The following is a 9,416-nucleotide window of genomic DNA, read 5'->3' as shown; positions in this document are numbered from 1 at the left end:
TTTTATTTTATTGTATTGATCTGTCACAATGCTTCAACGGATCAAGTCTGTTTCCTGTGTTTGCTGACCTGGTTTGAACTTTGCTAGTTTCCCTGTTTCACCTTTTTGCCTTTGCCCAGTTTGTCCTGTTTGTGGATCGCCTGACTTTAGCCTGTTTCCTGACCTAGAACTTGCCTGTCGATTTTGGATTTGTCTGCATTTCTCTCGTTTAAGTAAAGCTTAACTGCATCTGTCTCAGGCTTTTCTTCCTAACACTCTGCTTCACGTCCAGCTGCCTCACACCACCTCATTGTTGATTATTTTCCTAAGTGTTTTATTCCTTACTTACTCATTGTTGTTGCTTTTAGTTTCAACAATACATCAACAATAATAGCTCAACACTCCATCAGAGACCCACAAATACACAGACTCACAAATCCAGAAGCAGACAATGCAGATGAAATAGAATGACGTAGCCTTGAATAACATCAACACTGGTACTTCCTCTATAAGTGGCATTACCACTTCTAGCATGAGAACAAAAAGTAGACCTAGACAGCAGTCAGGACTGATCTGGTTTAAATTAAGGCTGATTTCTAAATGGTGTTCAATGCAAGATCAGGATTAGTGACGAGTGCAGAATGGAGATGAATCAGAATGTATATGCAAACGCAGGAGTTACTGCATATAATACAATTCATTCAGATAATGGCATTTATGAGAATGAGCTGAAATTGGAGACTCGCTGGAACAAGAACAATCAGGATCCTGTGAACTCAGGTACAGAGCACACACACACACACACTTCCAAATAACACTCAGTGGATTTTTATTGTGTGTATGTGAAAATCAGCTTTTTTTTGAGTATACGCTGCTATAATAAGTGCCTTCTACACATTATACTGTATATGCCACTGACAAGTCAGATTGTGCTTTTGAAATCTGGATTCAGATTGGTCAGATTCATTTATTTCATTTAACAGAATTTTAATAAAAATTATTTTTGATTAATTTTCTATAACAGCAGCTCTGACAATAGCTCTGGCTGCAAGGCAAATCACAGGATTTATTTAAACACGCTCGTTCTAATACCTTAGCGTTTCTAATGTAACAATGCATGGACTCATATATAAGCAGACAGTCTGGCTGTTTATAGCAACTATAATGTAAGTGATAACAGAAACTAACTTGTGTCACAGATATTCCACAATATTCATTAACACATATACACATATACTGTATAGTGTACATTAGTACACCCCAGATGGGACAACAGTCCATTGCAGTTTAACAATACATGCACTTCAAAATATCTTTACAATGTGTAGTATGAAATGTTTAACTCCACAACTTGTAACAACGAAGAAAAAGAAGTTCTTAAAAGCCACATATATTAATAAAAAACAGAAGTACTGTATAGAAGTACTTCTTAACTTGCTATTAAAAAGCAGCAAGGAAAGGGGAATGAGGAAGTGAAAGGCAATACTTAAGTCTCAGTTTCATAAGCGGGTGTTTAAGCTGATTTTCTCGGAGACTCATTCAGTCTATTAAAGTGTGTGTAAATCACACCTGTATGTTTCTGATGGAAAAGCAGTTAGACTGCAGGATTGCAATAAAAACAAGCCACTTGAAACTCTCAGTTAAATAAAACAGCTGTTGATTCAAGATGGTGTGAAAGATAATACAGTAAGAAAGCATTGTAGAACTGGAGCACAGTAGGGCTTAAATTATATTAAATGTGCAAGATGACTAAAGACAGATTTTGGGAATTTTACCAAAGTTAGGAAACTTACCAAAAGATGCACTGATATAACCTATTGTTTACGTGGAAGTAAGAGTTAGTATTAGTGCTTATTACAAGACTACTTGAATTTCCCTTCGGGGATTAATAAAGTTTATCTTATCTTATCTTATCTTATTAATTCCTTATAATGCAAATTTTTGTATGGAAAAAAAAATTAATTTATTTCCAGTACTAAAGACTACACATCCCAAGCCACAAATTTGCTCTATGGCCCCGTTCACACCTGCCATTAACATGAGTGATGACATTGCAAGTGCTCAGTGCTAAGTACAGGTGTGAACAGGGTCAAATGAACCTTGAAAATGCATTGCGATCCAATCACTCGAACCACATTCAAACGTGGTCTAGTACACCTACGACCACAACGCATTTGTAGTGTAACAGAGACATTGAGTGAAAGAAGTAATTAGTCATTTGTAATGGATTGCATTTTTTTTTTTGAGTAAGTATCCCAACACTGGTCACTGGTCATAACAAGCACAAACTAATCACAGGCTAAATCCAGAACAGCTGCACACACTAGCAAATTAAACCAATGACAATACAAGGGTGGAGATGGGACCAAAACCAAAACAAAATCACATGGCAAAATTTCTGTATCCATTCGCCATTAGGAGGAGACAATACAACGAGCAGATGTTACAGAGTGACTGCAGTGTGTGTGCTGCTGCTGTGTGTTCTCCTGCTGACTGCCATGACAATACTGTGGATCAAATTCAACATCCTGACTACAGAAAACAACCAGCTACAGACCAGATACAACAACCTGACTAAAGAGAGAGACCAGTTACAGACCAAATACAACAACCTGACTAAAGAGAGAGACCAGTTACAGAAGGATAGAGAGGAACTCCAGAGGCTTTCTAAACTGGGTGAGTAATACAAAACTGTCACATATTCTCAGATGAATCAATGTGAATACCTTAATAATCCAGTTTCCTTCCTTGTTTTTAAACAATAGTGATACTGCTCCAATATATGCTTTGAAAAGATTAATTTTTAACTCTAGTTCAGTAATTCAGTAAAAGTCTTACATGCATGGTACATAATTCTGATCTTAACTCATACTCAGTTTTAACCATCAACATATTGAAGACTATATGTGTTTCTTTGTTAAATAACAACACATTTTTCATTCATTTATTATACTTAATTACAGTGGATATCCTGTGAATGAGTTTGTTATCATATAAATGATAATGTGAGCACAATAATATTAATCGATATTATAAATCTGGATCTAGGATGGATGTATTTCAGCTCCAGTGTTTATTACATCTCTACTGTGGAGAAGAGCTGGAATGAGAGCAGACAGTACTGTAGTGAGAGAGGAGCAGACCTGGTGATCATAAACAGCAAAGAGGAACAGGTGAGTGAGAGAGAGAGAGAGAGAGAGAGAGAGAGAGAGAGAGTCTTATTTATTCTTATATTGTACTACAACCATGACAGGAGTTCATCGGTAAAACCCTGTGCAGCAGAAAAGCTTGGATTGGTCTGAATGACAGAGACAGAGAGAACGTGTGGAAGTGGGTGGATGATACGACACTGACCACTGGGTAAGAAACCACTGAACTGACATTTTCTCATGATGATGATGAGTTACTGACTCTTCACGGCCCTGAGAAACACAGCAGATCCTCTGATTCTCTCCTTCAGGTACTGGGGACGTGGAGAACCCAACAGTAAAGTAGGAGATGAGGATTGTGTTATAACAGGTGAAATGTCTGATGCTGTCTGGACCTGGGCTGATTATCCCTGTAACTATGAGTTTATCTGGATCTGTGAGAAGACAATCTTTAACTGAATTGCTGCATATGAATGAAAAGCAGTAAATTGAATTAACATTTTTATCTGTGTTGGTCAGTGTGTTGTGCCTAAAACATTCTCATTACTGTTAATAACTCTGTAACCATCATGGTGTCAGCTGTTTTTCTTTCAGAGCCTATTTTTCCATTTAGGAAATGGTACAGATTGTATAGCAGTTATGTGTAAGCATAAGTGTAAATATGGTTAAGATCATCAATCAGGTGTAAATTTGTCACTTTGTACTGTGATGACAGTTCCGATTCAAATTACTCAATGGCACATCCATCCTCTTTTGGCTTCCTCTTTGTCCTTTCTTTTTATAACTCATGATACAGGGTGTGAAATCACAGTGCTACAAGATCACAGGGAAAGAAACACCTGAACAGAAAAAAAATAAAGTGTCAGTGTACAACAATTCATTCATCTCTGCTGGGTTCCTCTAGCTGCCTACAGTATTGTAAAGCATTATAATAGCACAATGTACTGAATGATTTATGGATTCATTAGGGTTCATTAGGACTTTACAAGGTCAGCATCTGGACTGCAGACCACCAGTTGATGACCCCGGATCTGTATGGTACAGTCTTCTTATTGATTACACTCCTCCTTTTCTTTGTATTGTCAAGGGGCTTTAACTCTGACATAACAAAAACAAGTCATGTCAGATGACCAGGAAGTGGTGTTTTCAGTTCTATCTTCTGAATTCACATAGCAGGGTGAAGGTCATCCTTGGAGGGCTCTCAAAATTTGATTAATTTTTTCAATATTTAGGCAAAACTACTTAAAGAAAAAAAAAATTAAACACTATCTGAGATAAGTTATCATTTATTTTTTGTCATTTAAACAAGTTTATATATTTTGAGTATTTTGTTAAATGGTAAAATGTAATTGTTGCCATATGGCAACAACATGTGATAATGGAACTGTGGTATGTGCATTCATGAATTGAAACAGGCCTACATAGCAAAAAGGGCACTAGGCTTTTCTAATAGTATATTTACATTTTTTTCACATTCAAAGTAAGAAAAACTGTTTTTCTGTGAGGTAATCCAGGGGAGAAGGATGCACATGCAGATTTTTATTAATGGAAGTACAAACAAATGACCAAAACAGTGAGCCAGTGAGCACTAGAAACATAAACCCGAACAGGAGATACAAGGCAAAACATACATACTATGAGCAGGACTAAAGTACATACTAAAGTACATGTAGCTACATACAAACACAACCACAACAAGAGGTAGAAAAACAGAAACTTATATAGTGGTGTTAATTATAGTGAAACAAGACACAGGTGAGGCTGATTGAGACATGCGACATGCTGGGGCTGCTGGGAGATGTAGTCCAGAGCCAATTTCGGCATAACCATGACATGCAATTTCAGACATTTTGCAACTGCATCTTATTTTCTAAATTGTATGTTTCAAGAGAAAGAAGATACTTGACCCAAAACATGTTTAGATATAATTTTAGTATGGATTTTGATTGAGTAAATATTTAGAGCTGTAATTCCTTTCTAGAAGATTTAACTTTTACATGCTTACTAGGTGGCAAAAAAACCCTCTGCAACCTATAGTCTGGAAAATGCAGTAACTGTAATTGTAATCTCATATATTTTGTGTTATTTTTGACTATATGTTACTTTCCACCATTGCACACTGTTGCCATATGGCAACAATTTACCAACTACTTAATATTTGTTTTTATTATTGGTGGTGCAGTGGGTAATAATGCTGCCTCACAGCTATGGGATCTCTGGTTTGATCCTGAGTTCAGGTTACTGTCTGTGTGGAGTTTTACATGTTTCTTTCCAAAAACATGCTGGTAGGTGGACTGACTACATCATCCAAGTTCCCAGGATAGGCTCTGGATCTACCACGACCAGGATAAAGCAGTTACTGAAACTGAATGAATGAATGAATGAATGAATTACTTTGTCCTCATTGGTATAATTTAAATAATGGTTATAATTTAGTGTAGAAAAACAAGTATTTTATTTAGGAATTGAAACATCATAATGTAGGCCAGTTCTTGAATTAGAACCTGAGTTAGATGGATTTTTACTTAAAAGGTGCTCCAAAGCAAAAGATGTGTTCCTACTGCTGATATCCTGCTATTAACACTGCAGATATAAAAGAACTCAGATCAGAAATCATTTTAATGAGACCTGTGTGATGAATTTGGTGGTTCCTCTCTGTATCAGTATCCTCTGTTTATGCTTCAGCGTCTTGACCTCTAACAGCATCTGCACTCTCGTAGATATCCACCACCATCTCCATTCGCTCTCCTCTCTTCAGCTCCTCAACGCAGATCACATTATCATACACACAATGACATCTCTAATCTATAAAAGACTCAGTAAAGCACTGATGTAATGTCTCTCTGTCTGTGAGGAAATGACTATAGAGCTGTGAAACTGTTTCCTTATTACAGTGCCGTTTGTCAATTAAGGAAGTTGCCACACACAAGCTGAACTATCTGTGCTTTAGTCAAGCTGTGATTACAACAGGCCAGACAATAAAAAAATAAATAACTAACTAAATAAAATAAATAAGTAAATAAATTAGACTCATTCACTATTAGACTCAATATTTAGGCACAAATAAAATTACAAACCACAGCGATCAGAACACCCACTCTATACATGTAAAAAAACTAACCACAAAAGTCTAAAAGCAAAAGTACAGGTTGTTTGTTACATAAATCATGAAGTATTTGAAAATGGGTGGACTTTTACTGAAGTAGGTTTTAAGTGCTGCAACAAAACTTTTACTCCACTACTTTTCCTTTAAGTGTTCTGGTTCACTAGGTCATGGATTAAGAACACTATCATTCTAAAAACTCTTTTGGAGAGGTAATACAGTAAGAAAAGCACACAGACACCGCAATTTTTTTTTTTAATTTAAATGAAAGTGCTAATTTAAGTACTTCAGGAATAGGTAGGACGTCATTTGAAGACTTACTCAGCTGTTTGGATATCTAGGTGAAGTTCATTCCACCACCTGGGTGCTAGAGCAAAGAAGAGTCTTGATGCATGCCTTGCTTGTACCCTGAGAGATGGTGGGACCAGTTGGGCAGTGCTAGAGGATCGGAGGGAGCGTGGTGTGGTCTGGGGTGTGATAAGAGCTTGAAGGTACTTGGGTGCTGGTCCGTTTTTGGCTTCGTAGGCAAGCATCACTGTTTTAAATCTGATGTGGGCAGCTACAGGAAGCCAGTGGAGGGAGCATAGCAATGGGGTGGTGTGGGAGAACTTAGTAAGGTTGAAAACAAGTCCTGCAGCTGGATCAGTTGCAGAGGTGGAATGGCGCTCAGAGGCAGACCTGCCAGGAAATAGTTGCTCCAGGTCTATAGAACCGTCGTATTACCACCATCTTATTAAAACCATGATAAAACCCATGATATAGCCATCATATTAAAACCATGAAAAGTCCACACGTGAAAAGTGTGTGAAACATAACAAGATAAACATAACATAATAAAATTGTGTTATTGGGCACAAATTGGTGTAAAACTCACTGACTTTTGTAAAGTGTTGACAGTGGACACTCCTTCCATCCATCCATTTTCTGTACCGCTTATCCTACACAGGGTTGCGTGGGAGCCTGAAGCCTATCCCAGGGAACTCAAGGCACAAGGTGGAGGACACCCTGAACGGGGTGCTGACCCATCACAGGGCACACGTGCACACACATTCACACACCCATTCACACACTATAGACAATTTGGAAATGCCAATCAGCCTACAACACGTCTTTGGACTGGGGGAGGAAACCCTTGAAACAGGGGGAAGAACATGCAAACTCCACGCACAAGGTGCAAAGCAACGGTGCTAATCAGTTAGCCGCTGTCCCCCCTGGAGACTCCTCCCGTAAAAATGTTAAATAAAGATATAGATTATGTAGATCACACGCCATACAAGTTCCTTTGTAAATTGTTACTATAGTAACTATATCATATTAGACACACAAAGTATTGGATCAGAGCCATCATTGTATCATTTGAATGATCTTTATTTATTTTTATTATAACCAATAAAATGAACTATGTTCCTACACATTGTTGTTAGCCTGTTTGTGCAGCCTTCTCCCGCATCATCTTCTGCAAACAAGCTCCTGTAACACTCTCACATATGTTGTGTAGCGCTTCACCTCCTGCTCCATATAAGCTAAAGGTAAAGTACCATCCCAAAGAGGCAATGTCAGATAGTAGCCCATATGTTCTGAAACCCTCTGTAACTGGTCCTTGTGGTACTCGAGCTGCTGCTCTAGAGACAGAGTGGTGGGGAATGAAGGTAGGACCTGAGGGTGATGTGCCTTGATGCTGTGTGAAGCAGAAGTGAGTGGAGGAGCAGAGTAACGGGCGGCGATGAGGTTAATGATCGCAACCCATGATGTCTGCTCTACTTCACTCTCAGCCTGGAAGTAGAAGAATCTGGAGTCTGCGGTCTTGAGGCACAGCACATGGGGCCTCTTTTTGTAATCTACAGGGTATGCCATGGCATGATGCAGTCTAATGGCATTCTTGCTGTCTGCCTCGCACAAGTCAGATGTGTCTTTTTGTAAATGCAGAACCATGCCTTTTATAACTGCAGTAAACTGCTTCCATGCTCTCTGGCACTTTTTGGTTTTTCTCCCGTTCTCATCTGTAACTCTTTTGCAGATGAGATTTCCTGTTTTGTGGACAGTAGTGGTAGGGTTGTTGTCAGTCCCAAATGATGACTTACAGCCAGAATCCTCTGGTATCGATGTTTCCTTTCTGCCCACAGACCGACATCTAGTTTTAACTCTGAACGCTTTAAGCGGCTTCGTTTTGATCGATTTATAGATGTTCTTCAAGGGTTTCAGAGAATACTGAAAGTTGCATCTCGCACTAATCAGGTTGTCAATAAATTCTTCACAAGTCATTTTCCTCCCTTTGTGACTGCCATTAAGATCAGCATTCAGTATGATCATGGCCCAACTCAGGTAGTACACTACAATCTGTAAGGCGAGCCGTTGTCCAGTACATGTAAGGTACCGACGAGAGAAGTGTGTTATAAGGAGATGCTGAATCTCAAGTTCATCCTCTGGCCAAAACACTCTGAGGAACGATCGGAGAGCCTTGTTCAGAGACATCGACCCAAACTTAAAGTACGTCACGTACGCTTTCACTGTTACCTTGGCTAATTCCAGATCCTCACTCAGCTCCCGGATAGTCTCCGGACATCTGAACTCCTCCTGGTGGTAGAGCTGCCTGGCAAGGGTCTGCCCTTTCAAATGGGTTTCTCTGTTCTTCCAAAAGCAGAGTTTCTTTTGCTGCATTTTACCAGAGATATTCTCATAGAAGTCTCTCTCAACTTCTTCCTGTTTTGTTAATTTGGTCACAGCATCTTCCTGCTCTGTTGTTCCAGATCCAAATTCTTCCTGCTCTGTTGCTCCAGACGCAACTTCTTCCTCTTCTGTTGCTCTGCCCGCAACTTCTTCCTGCTCCGTTGCACCAGACGCAACTTCATCCTGCTCTGCAACTTCTTCCTCTTCTGTTGCTCCGGCCGCGACTTCTTCCTCTTCATCACTGTCTGGTGTTGTTAGCCAGTTTTTAAGCACTGATGGCAGAAAATAATAAAACTTCTCCATCGTTTAGTCTGTCGTTCTGCAGTGAGACTGTAGTAAGAAATCAGCTGTAAATAAGAAAGAAGGCTCGTGCTGTCTGCAGCCTCTTTAATATAAGCGTCCCCTTTGTGACGTCACACACATGTCACAGTCCCATGGCGCCGCCCCAAATCGAACCATTCGATGACGTCATAGCGGGGTGCGCGAGCGAGCATTTGGAACAGTCCCCGAGACTTCAC

At 39.3% G+C, this 9,416-nt stretch overlaps 2 protein-coding genes across 2 annotated transcripts; one reads left to right on the top strand and one right to left on the bottom strand.

The window, feature by feature from the left end:
- Positions 1-519: 519 nt before the first annotated feature.
- Positions 520-4,166, top strand: LOC113547334 (CD209 antigen-like protein C). The gene is made up of 5 exons (XM_026947613.3): positions 520-759; positions 2,398-2,655; positions 3,028-3,152; positions 3,233-3,339; positions 3,440-4,166. Exons 1-5 carry the CDS (start codon positions 621-623, stop codon positions 3,585-3,587), a joined length of 777 nt encoding a protein of 258 aa, XP_026803414.3. The 5' UTR covers positions 520-620; the 3' UTR covers positions 3,588-4,166.
- A 1,636-nt stretch (positions 4,167-5,802) lies between these two features.
- LOC113547349 (PH and SEC7 domain-containing protein 2-like) lies at positions 5,803-9,201 on the bottom strand. The gene is made up of 2 exons (XM_026947645.3): positions 7,717-9,201; positions 5,803-5,889 (listed from the first exon to the last, which is right to left on the bottom strand). The coding sequence occupies exons 1-2, from the start codon at positions 9,199-9,201 to the stop codon at positions 5,803-5,805; spliced, it is 1,572 nt and encodes a 523-aa protein (XP_026803446.3).
- Positions 9,202-9,416: the final 215 nt, after the last annotated feature.

Source organism: Pangasianodon hypophthalmus, chromosome 28 (assembly GCF_027358585.1).
Source record: "Pangasianodon hypophthalmus isolate fPanHyp1 chromosome 28, fPanHyp1.pri, whole genome shotgun sequence".
Lineage (NCBI taxonomy): Eukaryota > Metazoa > Chordata > Actinopteri > Siluriformes > Pangasiidae > Pangasianodon > Pangasianodon hypophthalmus.
The sequence above is the reverse complement of the archived record's forward strand: the minus strand, read 5'-3'. Positions and strand labels throughout refer to the sequence as shown.

Bases quoted from the DNA above. Each gene is read 5' to 3' on its own strand.
- LOC113547349 (XM_026947645.3), bottom strand. From the start codon at position 9,201: ATGGAGAAGTTTTATTATTTTCTGCCATCAGTGCTTAAAAACTGGCTA. The intron at 5,890-7,716 runs GTGAGAGTGTTA...ATCTGCGTTGAG, and splicing joins TGAAGCGCTACACAACATAT to GAGCTGAAGAGAGGAGAGCG.
- LOC113547334 (XM_026947613.3), top strand. From the start codon at position 621: ATGGAGATGAATCAGAATGTATATGCAAACGCAGGAGTTACTGCATAT. The intron at 760-2,397 runs GTACAGAGCACA...ATTCGCCATTAG, and splicing joins TCAGGATCCTGTGAACTCAG to GAGGAGACAATACAACGAGC. The intron at 2,656-3,027 runs GTGAGTAATACA...ATCTGGATCTAG, and splicing joins CCAGAGGCTTTCTAAACTGG to GATGGATGTATTTCAGCTCC.